The sequence below is a fragment of the Schistocerca cancellata genome, chromosome 9 (genome assembly GCF_023864275.1).
Source record: "Schistocerca cancellata isolate TAMUIC-IGC-003103 chromosome 9, iqSchCanc2.1, whole genome shotgun sequence".
NCBI classification, from domain to species: domain Eukaryota; kingdom Metazoa; phylum Arthropoda; class Insecta; order Orthoptera; family Acrididae; genus Schistocerca; species Schistocerca cancellata.
This window is the reverse complement of record NC_064634.1, coordinates 441,299,393-441,320,794: the sequence shown is the minus strand read 5'-3', so window position 1 is coordinate 441,320,794 and position 21,402 is coordinate 441,299,393. Positions and strand designations below refer to the sequence as shown.

General features: G+C 37.6%; 1 protein-coding gene across 1 annotated transcript in view; it reads left to right on the top strand.

The window, feature by feature from the left end:
* LOC126100464 (fatty acid synthase-like) overlaps positions 1–21,402 on the top strand; it is a 443,119-nt gene that overhangs the window by 378,645 nt on the left and 43,072 nt on the right. Inside the window, exons 33-34 of the mRNA XM_049911071.1 lie at positions 11,330–11,536; positions 17,654–17,916. Of these exons, the coding sequence (XP_049767028.1) occupies positions 11,330–11,536; positions 17,654–17,916 (470 nt within the window). The remainder of the gene's footprint in view (positions 1–11,329; positions 11,537–17,653; positions 17,917–21,402) is intronic.

Below are 21,402 nucleotides of genomic sequence, written 5' to 3'. Positions count from 1 at the left end.
ACAACAACAACAACATGAAATTGTTTTGGCTGGTAAATGAAAACATTTGAGAAAAAAATCCAACTTCTTAGAAAAACATATGACCTGGACAGGGAGGCGGTTTTGATTATGGTGAATTACTAACACTGAGATTTTTTGGCAGAATTATATTGCAAGTCTTTGTATTTTCATAAACAACTGACAATTGAAGTTACATTACTCACAACTGATTCACAATCATTGAGATTTAAACAGTAAGTATTATCTAACCTCACTAATCCAACATAAATGAAAATCATCAAATTACATATAGCTCTATTAACAAATCTTAGCAGCATTACAAAAGTGAAGTATCTAACTAGCCTTTTCATCAAATCATTTTATATACATTCTGGGGTTGCTCAACAGTTACAAATTAACAGCCAACTCATGTATACTAATGTGCTGGCAAAACAAAAATCATAATTATTTAACATCTTTATCTTGCTTGCATGAAGACTTTTGCTTCCATGTTCAACAATATTGACATACCTACATTAAACTAACACTTGGTGGCTTCACACAGGACACACAAAAACTGACTACTCCATTGTCTTTCTCTCACAGACAGCTGCATACAACTGAGTGCCCAGTGCTCTCTCACTCAAACACTACAATCTCAGACCAGAAGCAGTATCTTTGGCTCCATGGTTGTACACAGTCAGCAATCTGCATTATAAAACTTATCAGAGACATACATCATTTATATCATCATAGTTTCAGTTTAGTTTACATTAACATTATTACCATATTTGGGTGGCACATACAAATGTGCCCTAGTAGACTCCTTTCAATACAGCTACAATGATTTTTATATTAATAAATAATATCACTAAAATAAATAATAACACTATCAGGATATTTTTTGGAATATGTAACACATTATATTCGGCTCAGATTTCCAGTTTGACCTGCATAAATTCATCAATTGAGTAATAACATTTCAGTGTCATTCCCTCATGTAACTTTCTCTTAAGTGGACCAAAATTCATCTGTGTTAGCATGTTCCCTTTCAATTTATTAGAAATTTTCATTCCCATGTATTGAGATCTCTGGGCATGCAGTCTGAGGTGGTGGGTGGGAAGCATAACAGTTTCTTTGTTTCTAGTATCATGTGGATGGACAAAATGGCTTCCCTCAAATAATTTATGTCTGATGTACAAAAATATTATAATCTCATATTTCTATAGGGATGACAGAGTTCATAATGGATGATGTGGTTCTTTATGATTTGCAGTGCACATATTTCAAATGATTTATTTCTGTATTTTTAGTATCTGCACTATGTTTGTCGAGTTACCCCTAAGAACAAAATCATACCTAATGATAGATTCAAAGTGGCTTGTATATGCTACTTTTCATGTGTCCATGTCAGTTGCAGTTGATAATATTTGCATTGCAAATGCAAAGCTGCTCAGTTTGTTTGCTAGGTTTCAATGTTGCCTGCCAGCTCAATTTTTCGTATACATATAAACCTAAGAATTTGACTGAGTCAACTTCTTCTATACCTTGATTGTTATGAACAGTCTTAATCTGTTCTCATTTTGACTGTTTGGTTTTAAATTGGGTCATGTGAGTCTTAGATTTATTTACATTCAACCCATTTAGCTTCGTTTAGATTCAACCCATTTAGCTAATAGCAAGTCTCTAAAGTACTGAGGGTACTGACCACAGATTTGGGAATTTTTTCTGATTTCTGATTTTCAACTGCGAACAGAACTGATTGGGAGCTGATATTTAATGGTAAGCCATTGACATAAAAGAAAAATGGAACTGGACCAAATATGGAGCTTTGTAGAACACACTGAGATAATTTTTTTTTCATTCAGAAAAATAATATGTGCCATTTAAAGAGATGCCAACTGTTTGTTTTCTGCTTGATAGGTAGGATTTAAGCCATTGCAGAACACTGCTGCTGATACCATACTTTTCAGGTTTGTAAATAAGCAAAGCAGAACATTTTGCAATGAAGTTTTGGATTTGAGCAACAGCAAGTTTTTCATATATTGTAGATATGACTGGGGGAATTAAGATAGGATGATAACTTCCTATGATCTCTCTTGATCCCTTCTTGAACAGTGGTTTGAGTTAAACATATTTCAGTACCTCTAGGAAACAGCCCTCTTCAAAGCATTGATTTATTATTTGAGCTAGTGGGATTGCAATTTTACTGTGTACTGTTTTAATAACCTTGGTTAGTATTCCATCCCAACGTGCAGATTTTTTCATTTCTTGATGTTAGAATAGTATTTTCTACTTCCCCCACAGAAACTTCTAAAAATTTTCAGAGTCTTCACTTAGGCCAAAGGGATTTACTTTGTTGTGATAATCTGTAACATCTACATCAGACTTTGCTACATTTGTAAAGAATTCATTAAAGTACTATGGTATTTGAGTTGAACTTACAATAGTTTCCCCTTCAGTGTCATTTTTTGAAATTTCTTTGTTACAGGCTTTAACACGTAACTCAGATTTAATGACTGACCTCACAACTTTGTCTTATTTTTATGATTTAAAATCATCCTGTTATTTGCCAGTTGTTTTGCTGCCTTGACAACTCTTTTAAATGTGGGTTTATAGAATCTAACATATTCCATGAAATCAATGTGTTCATTATAATACTATGCTGCTACAGTGACATAATGGATCGCACAAATGCCTAGTAATCAGGATGCCTGCATTCAAGTCCTGGCTGTAGCACAAATTTTAATTCATTTCTTCAGCTTCTATCATGACTGTAAAAGCAGAAATACTCTGTTTTCAAATGTTCCTTTACAGAGAAAAAACCATGAGTAAAAGCAAAAATACTCTGTTTTCAAATGTTCCTTTACAGAGAAAAAACCATGAGTATGGCCCCAGCTTACTTCTCATACCACTGAAAAGATGAGTGAACATGAGAAACAGCTGAAGTGGTTAAAACTTAACAAAGCCCCAGGTCCCAATGGTAACCCTATCAGATTCTATATCCAATTTGCAGCTGAGTACACCCCTCTGCTAACTTTAATCTATCATATACCACTCAAATAAAAAGCTGTGCCCCCTTAGTTGGAAGAATGCACAGGTCAAACCTGTCTAAATGAAGGGCAGTAGAAGGGATTCACAAAATTACTGCCCAGAATTCTTGATATCTATTTGTTGTAGGATCTTAGAACATATTCTAAGCCTAAACATGAAGAGTTATGGTCTCTCCCTGCCAATCAGTGTGGATTTCAAAAACATAGATCATGTGAAACCCAACTCGCACTTTTCTCACATGACGTCCTGAAAGCCATAGACCAGCACAGTCAGATAGATAGAGTATTTCTCGATTCACAGAAATCATTTTAGTCACTACCATGGCTATGCTTCTTATCAACAGTGTGATCATATGCAGTATAAGATGAAATAGGAGGGCTTATTAACAAAGACTGAGATTGAGTTTTTCAGTAGCTTTCGTGATAGTCTCCTGTCATCTCACCTCATTTGAGTTACTTGGTATGCACAGCCGATCTTCCTCTCCGGATAGTCGGCAATGTCGATATCCAAAAACTTCTTCTCTGAAGAATAAAGCTGGTTAAGGGAATTTACCAGACTCTCTCTTTCTCTACTCATGAAATAAGTGGATACTTGCAGAATACTTTTAGTTTAGTCTTGGTATATTTCAACTTCCACAAAGAACAAATTCACTATTTCTCACATAAATATAAGAAGGTCAACAATTCAACCGATTCATCTCGCATTAGACTCGATTAAATACATTTACAATAGCGTATGTTTAACAACCACATAATTTATGAACATGTCTTGCTTCTAGCAAGTCCAACCCAAGAATTACTTGGAAGTCTAATCTCTTTTCTTTATTTATCCTAAACAATCATTACAGTCACTAAAAGCACAAAATAGTATATAGACACTCCTTGTTCTTCTCTGCACATACCCTGAAACTCTATGGATCGAACAGCAGGTACTTGTTGCCCGCCGTTCAGCCACTGAGTCCACATTTTGCTCGTGACTGTTTTTAGATCTGCACACAGAAACATGCAGTGCAGAGTGTGTTGAATTCAGTTCTCTCACACTTCTATTTAAAATATTGTGTGTTTGAGATGGAGGAAGGCCAAGTAGTTCTAGAATTTATGCAGAAATTCTCGAAGCACTACGTATTCCTTCCCTCAGATCGAACACGCGATATTTTATATACAATCATTATGTACATTTATATCACATATAACAATAATTCATATCTCAACATTATGCCTTGTTCTTTTCATAACGATGAATACTTTAATTATAAAATGTAAACATTTCAATCAATATTGGAGTTTGTTTTCTTATATCTAAGAATCATGAGGACTAAACCTTTAGTTTCCAATCATAAGCTCCAGGTGTTCATGACACTTGAATACTTTATTCTTTATTCTAATTCTGTGTACTATTTTTTCCTTAGTATGTACTAGTACCATTATTTATAGTAGTTTGTAGTCTGGAGGAACTCTGGGCAACTGAAAGTGTTCTTTTCAACACCTTTAAATTCACATAAAACATAATAATGCTGGTGATTTATAGAATTCAAATTTACCAGAATAACTCCTATTAAATGTGAGACTTCTGTCATGATACTGTCCTTTTCACCTAGTATCAGTACCTATACCTTACATGTGGGTTGGCCCTACCAGTTCACTTCCTCCTTCCGTTCTGGTAGGTATGCCCCTTTATAAAACATCCCTATTCATCAGGCCACAGGTCGTCCTATCTCTATGTAGGTACACCTGCCCTATATCCTTAGCACATGCCGGGTATGCACCCCCTTATCCTTTATGAGAAGGCCTGACGATTCATTGTCCTAGTACAGATCTTCATGTACATTCCATCTGCAGGCCACTATTGGCCCATCGGGACCATCCAACCGCCGTGTCACCCTCACTGAGGATGCAGATAGGAGGGGCGTGTTGTCAGCACACCGCTCTCCCAGTCGTTATGATGGTTTTCTGTGACCGGAGCCGCTACTATTTGGTTGAGTACCTCCTCAATTGGCATCATGAGGCTGGGATCACCCCGAAAAATGGCAACAGCACATGGCAGCTTGGATGGTCACCCATCCTAGTGACGGCCACGCCCGACAGCGCTTAACTTCGGTGATCGACAGGAACCGGTGGATCCACTGCGGCAAGGCCGTTGCCATAGATCTCATTGTACACTATAATTAAATATTTCCTGGTAAAATAAAAATCTATTGTATACCTCACTCTCACTTCTTAGTATCTTATTTAATACCCTAGAGACCTCTACTTTTCAACTTCTATAATCTTAGTGGATACTATGTCTACACATATTATTCAACTCATGGTAGATACTGTTTCTACCTATATCTGTGTGTGTGTGTGTGTGTGTGTGTGTGTGTGGGTGTGTGTGTGTGTGTGTTGACTTTTCATGTAAATAGGCAATGTAGAACCGTCATAATAAAAACAATGTGTGCATCTTTCTAGATATACATATACACTCCTGGAAATGGAAAAAAGAACACATTGACACTGGTGTGTCAGACCCACCATACTTGCTCCGGACACTGCGAGAGGACTGTACAAGCAATGATCACACGCACGGCACAGCGGACACACCAGGAACCGCGGTGTTGGCCGTCGAATGGCGCTAGCTGCGCAGCATTTGTGCACCGCCGCCGTCAGTGTCAGCCAGTTTGCCATGGCATACGGAGCTCCATCGCAGTCTTTAACACTGGTAGCATGCCGCGACAGCGTGGACGTGAACCATATGTGCAGTTGACGGACTTTGAGCGAGGGCGTATAGTGGGCATGCGGGAGGCCGGGTGGACGTACCGCCGAATTGCTCAACACGTGGGGCGTGAGGTCTCCACAGTACATCGATGTTGTCGCCAGTGGTCGGCGGAAGGTGCACGTGCCCGTCGACCTGGGACCGGACCGCAGCGACGCACGGATGCACGCCAAGACCGTAGGATCCTACGCAGTGCCGTAGGGGACCGCACCGCCACTTCCCAGCACATTAGGGACACTGTTGCTCCTGGGGTATCGGCGAGGACCATTCGCAACCGTCTCCATGAAGCTGGGCTACGGTCCCGCACACCGTTAGGCCGTCTTCCGCTCACGCCCCAACATCGTGCAGCCCGCCTCCAGTGGTGTCGTGACAGGCATGAATGGAGGGACGAATGGAGACGTGTCATCTTCAGCGATGAGAGTCGCTTCTGCCTTGGTGCCAATGATGGTCGTATGCGTGTTTGGCGCCGTGCAGGTGAGCGCCACAATCAGGACTGCATACGACTGAGGCACACAGGGCCAACACCCGGCATCATGGTGTGGGGAGCGATCTCCTACACTGGCCGTACACCACTGGTGATCGTCGAGGGGACACTGAATTGTGCACAGTACCTCTAAACTGTCATCGAACCCATTGTTCTACCATTCCGAGACCGGCAAGGGAACTTGCTGGTCCAACAGGACAATGCACGTCCGCATGTATCCCGTGCCACACAACGTGCTCTAGAAGGTGTAAGTCAACTACCCTGGCCAGCAAGATCTCCAGATCTGTCCCCCATTGAGCATGTTTGGGACTGGATGAAGCGTCGTCTCACGCGGTCTGCACGTCCAGCACGAACGCTGGTCCAACTGAGGCGCCAGGTGGAAATGGCATGGCAAGCCGTTCCACAGGACTACATCCAGCATCTCTACGATCGTCTCCATGGGAGAATAGCAGCCTGCATTGCTGCGAAAGGTGGATATACACTGTACTAGTGCCGACATTGTGCATGCTCTGTTGCCTGTGTCTATGTGCCTGTGGTTCTGTCAGTGTGATCATGTGACGTATCTGACCCCAGGAATGTGTCAATAAAGTTTCCCCTTCCTGGGACAATGAATTCACGGTGTTCTTATTTCAATTTCCAGGAGTGTATTTTCTATGATGGATAGATATTAGTCTGTACATCTGTACATCTGTAAGGCAGCATCCACATTAAAATATGCAGACTGGCTAATGATTGAATCTGATGCACCGGTATCAAACAGAAGAGTTGCTGAAATGCCTCACACCTTCGCAGCATGTAACAATATTTTGTTGTTGCCAGCATTTGATCATCTCCTGAAATGTTTGAATTGGCTGGAGCTGATGCCCAGTGCCACCTATATCTGTGTGTGTGTGTGTGTGTGTGTGTGTGTGTGAGAGTGTTGGCTATTCATGTAAATAGGCGATGTAGAACCATCATAATAAAAACAATGTGTGCATCTTTCTGTATGTACATATTTCTTCTCCCCTAAAACAAAGAGAGGGTGTTCATGTGTAATGTCCATAGGGGGCAGAATTCTCATGTGGACAGATTGGTAGTAATACTGTATTTTGTAGGTGCTCTTTGTGTTTCACATACCAAACAAAGGGGGTGACACGAGAGAGCAGTATGGCACAATAAAATTCTGTGTTCATTTGTACCATACAGTCACTGAAACTTACAAAAAGCTGCAGCAAGTGTTTATGTGGTTTGAGGACTTCAAAGAAGGCCAATGTGTCTGTGTTAAGCAATGTAGTCCTGGTGTTTTGGCTTCTGCTGTGACTGATGTCATCATTAATACAGCTACTGTGATTGTCCTTGAGGATTGGCAGATAACATTATGTAAACTCAGTGAAGTGTTGAGAATTTCATGTGGCAGTGTCTTTATGACTGTCAAGGTTATCTCCATGTGACCCATGTTTGTGCCTATTGAGTGCCACGTCTGTTGACTCATGAACAGAAGTCTGTACAAATGGAAACAAGCCGTGATGTGCTGCATCTCTTTGCTTATGGGTGGATGCATTAACTCAATTGATTATCTATGGTGATGAGTTGTGGCTGCATCATTATGATCCTGATGGAAAATGGGCACAGTATAGAAATTGCCAGGTTCTCCAACACCAAAAAGCCAAAAATTGTTCCATCTGCAGGAAAAGTGATGGTGATCACAATTTTTGACTGACATGGAATGAGTTACCAACATGCAGTTCACCCTCGAACTACTGTTACAGAAGCATCCTACGCATCATTATTTGTCAAACTAAAGAACGATATTCCAAGACAATTATCAAATTATCACAACTTCCTCAAACTGGGCAGTGATTTCTTCGTGACAATGGCAGTGCTCAAGAAAAGTGACTCTGTTCTCAAGGACCTGAGAAAAAAATGCCCTGTACCTTGTGTTGGGGGACCAGCAGATATGCTGTAAAAGTGCATAGAGATGCTGTAAAATTGCATTCAAATAGGAGAGGTGTACTTACATTGAAACAGAGTAATTCACATCTGTGGAAAAAAAAATCGGTCTGTCTTTGTTGGTCAGTCCTCATATGTGACAGGATTGAGGATTTTTTGGTACAGAGGATGCAGCATCTTATATTGGATATGGAGTCATCGACAATTGTAGAAATTACTACAGGCATTCCTCAGGGAAGGGAAGCATGTTGGGTACCTTGCTCTTCATATTGCAAATTGATGATCTTGCAGTCAATACTAACAGTAACCTGAGACCTTTCACAGATGATGCAGTTATCAACCCTAAACATCATCTGAATGAAGATGTACAAGTACTCAGTCAGACCTGATAAGATTTAAAAGTGTGCAATGATTGGCTGTTTGCTTTAAGTGTTCTAAAATGTAAAATTGTGCACTTCACAAAAAATAAATAAATAAAATATTATCATGTGAACATAATATTAGTGAGTCACAACTAGAATCTGTAAACTCATACGTATAAGTACTTGGTTGTAACACTTTGTAGGGTTATGAAAGGAATAATCACATACGCTCAGTCATGGGTGAAGCAGGTAGCAGACTTCAGTTTACTCGTAGGATACTAGAGAAATGCAATCAGTCTAGAGAGGAGATTGCTCACAAATCACTCATGCGACCCATCCTAGAATGTTGTCTATGTATGTGGGACTGATACCAAATAAGACTGGCAGGGGATACTGGAAGTACAAGGAGAAGGACAGCACGAATGGTCACAGGTTCGTTTGACGCATGGGAGAGTGTCACTGAGATGTTGGAAGAACGGAATCGGCAGTCTCTTGGAGATAGACTGAAACTATCCCAAGATTTTCTACTAACAATGTTTCAAGAACTGGTTTTAAATGATGACTCTAGGAATACACTGCTACCCGCTACATATCACTGCCATAGCGATCATGAGGATAAAATTTGATCAACTACAGCATGCGCAGAACCATTTAAACAATCATGTTTCCCACACTCCATACTTGAATGGAACAAGAGAAAGCCATAATAACCAGTACATTGGGATGCTCCCCCTGCAGTGCACTTCACAACAGTTTACAGAGTATAAATGTAGATGCACATAGGATGTAGATGCCCCCAAAGTGGTCAGGTCTATTTGTTGGATTCTGAACTATCTGTTCTAGACAGTTTTCAGAGAAGGCATTTAGTAATGTTTCACAGGATATTTTGTCATACCCACCACAAACAAATGATTACAGTATCTGTGTTAAAGAAAGCCCCCTCTTCATAGCACAAATGACTTTAATCGCAGATGTTAGTCACCCTTTCACTCAGCATCCTCTGCATTTTCTCCTGACATATCACAAAGGAAAATTGGATTCACAGTGTTGTACAAACAATTTTTGAAATAAATTAAATTCCTCATCTAGTGTGTGCCCTTGATAAACATCTCCCATAATTTGCCAAGTAAATTCTCTCAGTACAGCATAACTAAGACTGTATTTTTCCTTTCTTATCTAAATCTGATTAACAGGGATGCCTCATAATGACCATTTCAAGATCATTATGAGACAAACAATTTATTATGTGACCCACCCCCTATTTTACAAAAGACAATTGGATTTAGAAATAAATTATCAACTGCTGTTATAATATGTTCTTATATTCTTGTTGTGAATGTGACTGTAGAGAACAAACCAAAATGGGACATCTGTAAATCTAGATGCTCTCAATTAGTACCATCATAGATTAAATCAGTTCTGAACTCTTGTTCTACTTTGACTTTCCAGTTACTTGTACTAAGTCTTATCAGTACCCTTTCTAAGTGACATGAAATTTAAAATGTTTTTTTCTTTTTTTTTTTTTTTAAGGTAACTTGATATTGGCTTATATTTCTCTTCATGGACCTGTTCAGTTTTTGTAACTTCTGAATATCTGTAGGAGTATCTTCTGATTTTTCAGTTCTCTCTCATGATATGGAAAGTTCATATTCCTTATTTAATGGGACTCTTATGTTTCAATGAAAAAGTACAAAAGCATTTTGATTTTTTACTGTCCTTGTCATATGGACAGTTGTCCTGCTGCAAGATACCATTGCTGTCACGGAAGACATCAGGCAAGAATGAAGGCAGGTAGTCTACAATAATATGGAAGTACTCCATAGCTGTTATGATGCTTTCAGTTAATACCACAAGTCCCATGAAAGCCCAAGTGACTGTCTCCCATAGCATAATACTGCCACCCTTTGTCTGCATCTTTGACACAGGGAATATTTTGAGCAATAGTTTGCCTAGATGACGACATATCCAGATATGACTATTGCCTTGATGTAACTAAATTCGTGAGTCATCTGACCAGGTGACACATTTCCATCGATCCACAGTCCAATCTCAGTGATCCTGTGCTCACTGCAATCATAATAGACAATGTGGGTTGATATAGCAAAACACAAGGATTGTCTACTGCAGAGTCCCATATTCAGGAATGTGCCAGACTGCCTGCTAACTATCTTGCTTTGTGGAATGAACAAGTCTCTGACCTGTTTTGAGATGAGTAGTGGCTGTCCAATACCGTGTTGCCTACTGATGGTTTCATCATCCTTCACCATAGATGCTACAGCACTAGTGCAAGAACAGCAGACCAACTTTGCCACTCCTGAAAAACTCATTTCAAGTATCAGGGCTATAATAATTTTCCTTATGCTAAAGTCATTTTTATCACTGAATTTCTCTATTTGCAGATCATATAATCTCTAGTATGATCCCCACTCACTTCTTCTATGCTTAAATACTTTTCTCTAGTTGCCCGTAATGCCACACCGGCTGGCATTCAACCTCATTTTTTCTTTTTATGCTTACATATTTTTCCTAGAGTTAAAAATATTTATCTGAGTTTCATTTGTTTTAAGATGTGGAAGCAGTTAGCATAAGAAAGAACAAGACATGATGTACAGTAGAAGTTTCTATTACACCATAACCTTTTAATTTATAAGAAATGTATGTGTTCTTTTGGGCATTTTTCCCCATCTTATTAAAATGCTTTTTTGCATATAATTATTATAATATACCTGAGAGTAGAGAGTTTAAAAAATATTCATTCCTTTACATCAAGGAATCAAGGATTTGAAAACTGTAAATCACAACGCACCACTGGCAGAGTTGGGAATGGATTCCATCATGGCTGTAGAGATCAAGCAAGCTGTGGAAATCACATTTGAAATATTCTTGACTGCAGAAGAAGTCCGAAATTTAACCCTTTCATCGATTGTAGAAATGGCCAAAAATTCAGCAGTTAAACCAGAAGTAACAGTTCCTGGAGGTAAGTGAATAACACTTCAAACATTTTAATATTAAATCATTTCCATTCATTCATCAGCAGAAACTAACTTTTGGAAACTGGTGCATTAGTTTGTATATCATGCTTGAAAGAATTACAAAAACCAGAACTAACTTTTACAACTGTTCATTTCACTTTATAAATATACTAAATACCATTTACACTTACTAACTCCAGCAGCTGTCATCTTATCTACACTAACAGCCAGTGTAATTACCTTTTTACATAATAGGTTGTGTCCTGCAAACCTATAAATCTTGAAAACCTGGAAAAAGCTGAGAAGTTTCAAAATTGAGGAAAAAAAAAACAGAAAAATCTTTAAATTTTATTTAAAAACCTTAACTTTTTTAATTTTTTCAGAACAGCTGGTATATTATTAGTTTAACCCATCTATGGATACCTGTTGGTGATCCAATGTTTACACAGTGATTGGTAACTGTTTTGTACTTGTCAAGCTGTTGCATGAGGCAGGATTCTGAGGAAACTGATTGGTGCTGCTGTTTGAGAGGTGGAAGAGATGGGAGAATTCATTGCTTTGAAGTCTGGCATCAAGTACAGATAAGCTACTATACACAGAAGTAATAAGTTTCGTAAATGTATTTTATAGAGATGTTTGTATCAAGTTTAATAAAATGTTTGAAATTACATTAAGCCAATTGTAACACTTGCTATATCAACCGTTAGCTTGTTGTAGTCGGCAGCCATAAAAAACAAGCTGTCACAGTCATGAAGAGTAATAACTTGCACCAATATGCATCAAACAGATCTATGGAGGTGAACAACTGTTTGATGGCAACAGACTGACATAATATTATCAGTGAAGAAGTTAAAGTTAGCTGTTGGTTTTACCGTATGGTAATCCACAATCTCATGTCTATAAATCTGTAGTTTATGAGTGCTTGCTTAGCGTTTTCGTCGAACAGAGTGGCAATAACCTTGAGTAATAATGAAATAAATTTAGGCTGTTGTAACGCAATTATCTAACCAGAGGAGACGAATGACATTTTATGCATTTTTAATTGTGTCATTTTGCAGCATTTATACAATTATCAGTATTAAGTGATTATTCACCTTTTTTATGTGCTCTCCTGTTTACGTTTTCTTCTGTTCACAACATTTCGGGAAGTTTATAATAATTTTTCTCACTTCACCCTGTGTCGTTGACATTGTGGATATGGATGGGCCAGAAGTAGCTTCTTCATTCATCATTTTTTCCACTTTCACACCTGCATGAAAGAAGTTTAAACAAGTGACTTTTTACTGCATAATAGCTACTTACTACAATGTCACACACTGTTGCTTTGCATTGCTGGGCAGTAGTTCCAGGTAGCAACACAGTCCAATCGAATTTTGGTACAAGAAGTGGACTGAAAAAAGTTAAGAATGGATCTGAAGAGGAAATATTGTTGCTAAAGGAAAACATGTGTACATGCATTATTGGCATAGTAGAGAAGATGCGAGAAAGAACACCACTCAAATACAACTTAACACACGCAGTTTTCTGCTTGAATCTAGAAATCACGTTAAATCAGGAAGTGGCTCAAAGAAGATTGATGGCACATCTTGAAATTTTAGTGTCAAATGGAAAAGTGTTGGGTTCAAAGACAAACTATGTCAGACTTGAATTTGTGGAGATATGCAGAGAAAAAAGAATTGAAGAAGATGCAAAAAGTAACAAGGGAAGTGAAAGCCGTGACAAATTCTGTATTAATACAGTCAAATTGTCTTCAAAGCCATGTCCAAATTTCCAAGATTTTGTGCAAATTATTTTAATATTCTCACGTGGAAATGCTTCTGTTGAGTGAGGCTTTCCTGTAAACTCCAAAATTAAAGTTGAAATTCAAACAGAAAAAAGTCTTATGGCTGTAGATATACATATGAGAAAATCCAGGATGCAAATGGAGTTGACAAGTTCAACATTGACAAAAGTCTTCTACACTGTTTTTGCAAAGCACATTCTTTGTATAAAGATAATGTGAAACATAAGGCAAAGGAAGGTAATAGAGAAAAGGAGAAGCAGTTATTGAACAAACGAAGGCAAGCTAAAATCACAGAAAAAAAAAAAAAAAAAAAAAAAAACATTGTTGATCAAAGCCTCAAAGATTTTGGCAAAGGTACAATATTTAAAGGAATGATTTACTCATATTTATCATGGTAGATTTCTACAGTTTGTTCCCCTGTGTCAGCAGGTTATTATGGATATCTCTACATAAAAACAGAATTTGTAATTTTTTATTTTTTATTTTTTTACTGCCTGTAAATCAAAATACAGTATTTAATATTTTAAAAATATTTTAATTTGTACCTGTGATTTAACTAATAAAGAAATAACTTGTGTTCAATTATGCGTATTCTAATAATTATCAATATAAAGCTTTGAAAAAAGGATTTTTTAGTCTCAAATTTAATAGAAAAAGTAAAAAAGAATTTATTTGCCTTGAAAAACTTGGAAAAAGCCTTGACTTTGAAATTTGAAAATGATCAGTCCCCCGACACCCTGTAAGAAAAATTAATCCAGTCCACATTAAATCATAACAGCATTATTTTATTTATGTTTATAAAATTTTTTGAATGTAAAATGGGAAATATGTATGTCACCTCACCATTTCTGCTCATCTCATAAATTTTAATATAATTGAGAGATGCTTGGAACTGTATTTATGGCTTTCAGTGGGAGTGAGTTGCTGTGCCACTAGATGTAATAAATTTTACTGTATATTTACATTCTGAAACAAAACTCATGTGAGATGGAGTAAAAGAAAAACATGTGTATTCGGTTTTCATTACTATATTTAAAATCACATAACAAACATATGGTGGTGTATCTGCTACACTTTGTTAGACATAAAATATCGACTGAAGCTATACTTTATTATGGGGAAGCTTTGACAATGATGTAAGGATAATTGTTAGTGTCATGTCAAAGACTGCTACTACAATATGGAGAGTTTGATCTGTTGCTTACATAACTTTGTACAGCTGATCTGCAGAAAGTATTTATCCAAGCTAAGCTAGGTGATTTTTAAATACTGTGCAAATTTGTTCATATTGAGTACTAAGCTCTATGTCTGAAAATATTTGCATGTGATTTTATGTGATTCCTACCCACAGAATTGGTAGAACAGACATTACACTTTCAGTAAACAAATTTTACTGCTCATGCTAGTGATGAATCTGAAGATACATGCACATAAATAGTGTCTACCCAAAAGCATGTGACTTCATCATTACTGATAAGCAAGGGAGGTGGAAGTGTAACTACCAAGTCTAGATGCACTATGGGACAAGTTGACTGCAACAGGTTTATATGGAGCATCTCTTGTTAACTGCTTACTAAACATTATAATGCTCTACTAAACAATCTCAGTGGATGTTCATGAGATGTAGAGTGTAGTTACATGAATGGTGCTGGTGTCAGAGACTTGGAAATTGTGATGCATTATGGGCTAATGATCCTTCCTGACATAAAAATAGAATTTCAAATGACTATCACTGAAGACCTGTTGTTCAGACCATGAGGCTCAGACAAACTATTGAGCAAGTTTGAACAGTGATTAAGGTGTAGTAGTTTGAGGTTTCTTTTTATTTCCATCATTGTTTCTTCAATGTATAGACTGAACAGTAGGGGCTAAAGACTGCATCCCTGTCTTGCACTCTTTTTAATGTGAGCAGTCCATTATTGGTCTCAAGTCTTATTGTTCCCTTTCAGTTCTTGTACATATTGTATATTACCTGTCTGTCTCTAAGCTTGCCCCCATTTTTCTCAGAATTTTGAACATTTTGCACCACTTCACATTGTCAAATGTTTTTTCCAGGTTGACAAATCCTATGAACATTGCTTGATTTTTCTTCAGTGTTCCTTCTGTTATGAACTGAAAGATTAGAATTGCCTCTCTGTGCCTTTACTTTTCATAAAGCCAAACTGACCATCATCTAACAAATCCTCAATTTTATTTATACTACTTAGCAACTTTGATGTATGTGCTATTAAGCTGATTGTGTGATAATTTTGCACCTGTCAGCTCTTGCTGTCATCATAATTGTGTGAATGATATTTTTCCACAAGTCTGATGGTATATCAATGCTATTGATCTTTTCTGCCTTATTTGGTATTAAAGCCATCCAAAGCTATTTTAAATTCTGATTTTAATACTGTATCCCCTATATCTTCCTCATCGATTCCTGTTTCTTTTTCCACCATGTCATCAACAAGACCTCCTACTCTTGGGACCTTCAGTGTACTCTTTCCATCTATCCCATCCCTCCTATGCATTTAAAAGTGGAATTTCCATTATACTCTTAATGTTATCGGCCTTGCATTTAATTTCACCAGAGGTTATTTTTACTTTTCTGTATATTGAACCAGTTCTTCCAACAATCATGTCTTATTCAATTTTCATACTGTCGTTTCATTTTAGCTTCCCTGCACTTCATACTTATGTCATTCCTAATTGACTTGTATTTCTGTATTCCTGAATTTCCTTGTACATTTTTGTACTTCTTTCTGTTGTCGATGAACTGAAATATTTTTCCGCTACTCATGGCTTCTTCACAGTTACCTTCCTTGTACCACTGTCTTTCTTTCCAACTTCTGTGATCGCCGTTTTTACAGATGTCCACTCTTCCTCAACTGAACTGCCTACGTAGCTAGTCATTATCACAGTATCTGTAGCTCCAGAGAATTTCAAGTGTGTCTCTTCATTCCTTAGTACTCCTGTACCCCACTTCTTTGCACATTGATTCTTCCTGACTAGTCTTGTACTCTTCAGCCTACTCTTCATCTTACTAAATTGTGATCTGAGTCTATACCTGCTCCTGGCACCTTATAATCCAAATCTGATTTTGAAGTCTCTACCTGGCCTTTATGTAATCTAACTGGAATCTTCCCATATCTCCCAGCCTTTTCCAAGTATACCTCCTCCTGTGATTGCTGAGCAAAGTATTTACTACTAATAACTGATGTTTATTCCAGAATTCACTTAGTCTTTTTGCTCATTCCTACTTTCAAGCCCATATTCTCTGATACCCCTTTCTTCTACTTTGCCCTCATGTAATTTCTCTGTCTCTTTATCTTCTGCTTACAGCATCAGCATTTATACCTAAACTATTGTTGTTGGTGTTTGTTTGCTGCTGATTCTGATGAGAACAACCCTATCACTGAACTGTCCACAGTAACTCACTCTCTGTCCTACCTTCCTCTTTATAATGAACTCTACTCCTGTTATATTATTTTATGGTGCTGTTGATATTGCTCTATATTCACCTGACCAAAAATTTTTATCTTCTTTTCATTTCACTTCACTAACGTTCACTGTATCTAGTTTGAGCCATGACATTTCTGTTCAGATATTCTAGCTTCCCTACCATATTCAGACTTCTGGCATTCCACATCCCAATTTGAAGAAGATAACTCATAACATAGTCAACTTTTTTCTCATAGTCACCTCCCCCTTGGCCATCCCCTCGCTGAATGGAGGACTAATCTGTAGCCTTTCACTAATGTAGAGATCATCATGACACTTTTTCAGTTACAGCTGTCATGTCCTGCATCCTCATTCCATTGATCATTGCTGATTTTTCCCCTTTAGGGGTAGTTTCCCACCCCAACAGCAAGAGAGTGCCCTGAACCTCTGTCCAGTCCTTTTCCCTCTTTGACAGGACCATTGGCAGAATGAAGTTGACTTCTTATGCCTGAAGTCTTCAAACCGTCATTGCTGATGATATGATTTCTATTCAAAATGTAAGCAGTGGCAGGGTTCAAACCAGGGTCCCACGATGTTTCGATTACTGGTGAAACACCCTACCCCTAGATCTTGAAACTCTGTATGGAGATCAATTTCTGCATGTGCAAACTGTGTTAGCAGTAACGGCACAGCTTAAGGTTAATGTAAAAGACAATGATGTAAATAATCAATATGTTACCATACTTGCTCTAAGAAACTGTATTTGTAAATTAACCGATACATAATAAAAGATCGTAGTTAATATTAATGAATAACTAAACACTCATAGTCATGTTTATCTGTCAGAACACCTTTTTAAAATAATTTTATCAATATTTGTTTATTTATGTGACAATTTGACATTTTTTGTTTCAAGGAGATCAGGCAATATCTTCTGACATCAAAGTAACAGCTGCTCTCATGAAACTGGAATCAATGAAGACATGTAAACCACTTAAACACCCTTGCCTGCCAGGAAGCCATAATGTATATGTATTCCCAGGAATTGAGGGAGATCCAGAAACTATGCCTATTCTCTCATCAAAGATTTGTGCAGCTTCCCTGAAATGTTTTCAGCATGGATTCTACGAGGAAAATGAATACAGGAGTATGCATGAGATCGCGGAGTTTGCTCTGCCAGTAAGTGCTATCAAGAGAACTGCTTCTTTTACTATTCTCATTTTTCTGTTTATTTTAGTCTTTATCCAGCTAAATAAATCATCACTTTACATTAGTACAAAACTTAAGAATTAAATGTATCTGAGGTTCTACCTGCCTCCTGTCTATTATTTACATCTCAAAACTGCTTTCAAATTTACTGTAGTAGCTAATGGAAAAGGGTATATTATTTTCATATTCCCAGGTTTGTTGTTGACAGTGATACAGATTTTATGTCAAAGAATATCAGTTTTTCTTGTATCATATTATGATTACAGATGTCTGCATAATACAATTACCCAGAGAAAAGACAGAAAATAAGCTTAGTTAAAGTGAATATAAATTCCTTTCATACTGCTATGCCCATAATTAATTATAGATATTGTTAGCATTATTTATTCATTTTATTCATTTATTTAGTCCTTATAATCCTACATGTATAGAATGTGTACAAGGTAACTGGGCATGGTTAAGTCTTTACAATATGAAATACAGTTTGTATTGTGTTCTTAGGGAGTAGATATTTAAGTAATTTAGCAAAGAATCATACATACAATAAACATTTGTGACAACATACAAAGTTGAATATTCATAATGGATATTTATTTTTATTGTTTGGTTTCTAGGTACTCTGTTAGACTATAAAAGCAATGCTCAATTAAATATGCCTTTAGTTCAGCCTTTAAACTATTGAGTTTACTTATTGATTTAACATGGTTAGGCAGATTATTGTAAGTTTTTATCCCAATATGTAGAGTGCCTTTTTGGCATGACAATGTTCTCAAATGCTTCATATGAAGATCAGATTTTTGTCTTATATTTTATGCATGTGTATCTCCATTTTTAATAAGATAACGGGGTGCCTATCAAGATATTGTTTTATGAAGGTTGACATTTTGTAGATAAAAATGCAAGGAAGAGGAAGAATTCACATTTTTTTAAATATCTTGTCCATGATGTCCTATTGTTTACCCCTTCAATAATCCTTAATATTATCTTTTGCTTCCTGAAAAGTTTAATAGTTGTTGTTGCATTGCCCCAGAAGATAATGCCATGTTTAATTACAGAATGCACATAGAAGTAGTATACATTTAACAGGCTGGTTCTGCTGCAACAACTTTTTAAGATCCTTATCAAGTAATGGTTTAGTTTAGTTTTTTTTTGCAGATATTCAATGTGCACCTCCCATTTTGTGTTTTTCTGGAGCCAGAAGCACAGAAATTTTGCTGTAGCTGAACCACTGTTCTATGCTGTTCATTGTTTGGACAACAGAGTCTTTTAGTTTTTCTTCTGTTTTCTCACTAATAAGAAAGCTTGTATTGTCTGCAAATTCGAGGGTAGTTTGGCAATACTTGTTGAATGTAAGTAAGGTCATTGACATAAAGGAGAAACAGAATGGGTCCTATTTCTGATCCTACACCGTATTTCACATTTTCATATCCTGAATACTCATAGCTGATTTTGTCATCGTCAGAACATTGCACTTCAGCCACCTGTCTGTGTCCACAGACGTATGTCCTGAGCCACTCATTGGTCAAGCTTATGCAGTAGGGCATTATGGTCAATGATGCTGAAAGCTTTGGATAAATCAAGACATACACCTGTCGCAAGCTCACTCTCATCAAGTTTAGCATAGATTTTATTAATAAATTCAAATATTGCACTCCCGTTTGAATAGCCTTTTCTGAAAGGATGCTGTGAGGGAGAGAGAATTTTATGTTTACTTAGGAAATCAGACACTCTCTTATGAAAAACATTTGTAAAAACTTTTGAAAATACAACCAGTAGGTCTATTGGCCTATAATTTGAAACATCTTCTGGATTTCATTTTTTGAGCAGCAGTTTCAGTTTTGCTATTTTAAGCATGAAGGGAAGGTTCCTAATGCCAGTGAGCTATTGCACAAGTGTGTCAAGGATTCATCTAAGGCAAGATACCATTTTTTAATAATCAATCTGCTATTTCATCAATTCCACATGACTAACCTGTTTTCAAGGTTTTTATAACTGATAAAGTTTCTTCTGTATTTGTGGGTGAAAGGAACAATGATGTAGACACATTTCTTATGCTATTGGATGATGGAGGTGATATTTTGTTGTGTTCTTCCAGTCCACTCACTAACTGTTCAATTATGTTTGTAAAATACTTGTTGAAAGTTACTGCAATTTTTGTTGGGCAAGAAATCATAATTTTATGTTTTTATATTGTTTGGTTTCACTTCCTGATTGATATCCGATAACTTCCCTTACAGCATTAGATTTGTTTCTCGAATTTTCAAAGTATTTGTCATTTGGCATTGTTTTAGCTTTCCTTACAGCATTTTTCTGGTGCCACTCGATCTTACATCTCTAACTACGAACCTCCCCCCCCCCCCCCCCCCACACACACACTTTTCCCACTCTATCTCTGTTCACACCCACTAAATCCACCTCAACCAGTCACATCTGCCATCCCCCCTTATGCTTATCTGCCCTCAAACCTGCTACCCACTGTAATATACATATATTTATTATTGATTAATTATTCTCTTCTTTCACCCTTATAACTTTTCACCAATTTTAGTGAGTTTTACACTATTACCGTCTTCCCCAGATTACATCTTGTTTTTTCCCCCCTTGTGCATCCATTTCGTGTTTTCGTACTTTTCACACGTATTTGGGTGTATTTTTGTGTAATTTTTCAGATGTAATTGTACTTTTTTACGTAATTTTTCGCATTTTTTGCAACACCATGGATCTTTGCTCCTTCCATCTGCATCAATATATAAAAGTTTCCTTATCCCTACCCAGATCCCAGTCCCACATACTGTTCCTGTGTTGTTGCTTGGCTCATAGAATGTCCCGTAATGGCTTTACCATCAAATTACCCACCTCTGGCTGCCACCCCTCCTTCCACAATGACCTCCACCTGTTCAGATTCCACCAATCCTAAGCCCTCACCAACATAGTCCTGTAAAATCATATTAACCAAGCCCAATCCTCCTTGCAGTACCTTCTCTCCATCCGCAAAATTCTCCTGCTATGTAATCCCAAATTTCTGGAACCCATAACACACCTTGCCCTGCAGGAAATTGAGCAACATGCACAATGCCACCTCAAAAAGCTCTCCATCATACTCACTTCCTACTCCCGCCTCAGATTACCACTGTCCACCACTTGTACAATAACCTCCAAACCTCCTCCACGCCCCCTCATAGCTGACAAACCCTGTCTTGCAGACCTACTACACTTACCCCACCCTCCAAATCTCCCTCCCACCACCACACACAGCCCAGAACATAAACAGACTCGCAACACAGTTATGAACCTTTCCTCCAGAAGCCTTAGTCCCACAGAAATATCAGTCCTTTCCAAAGGCTCACCTTTTGCCCCACTCCCAAATTCAACCAAAGACCTTCTGTCCTTCTCCCGGGCCCTACAGTGGAAACACTTTTTTGCCACCAACCCAACCAATCAGACTCAACCTAAGAC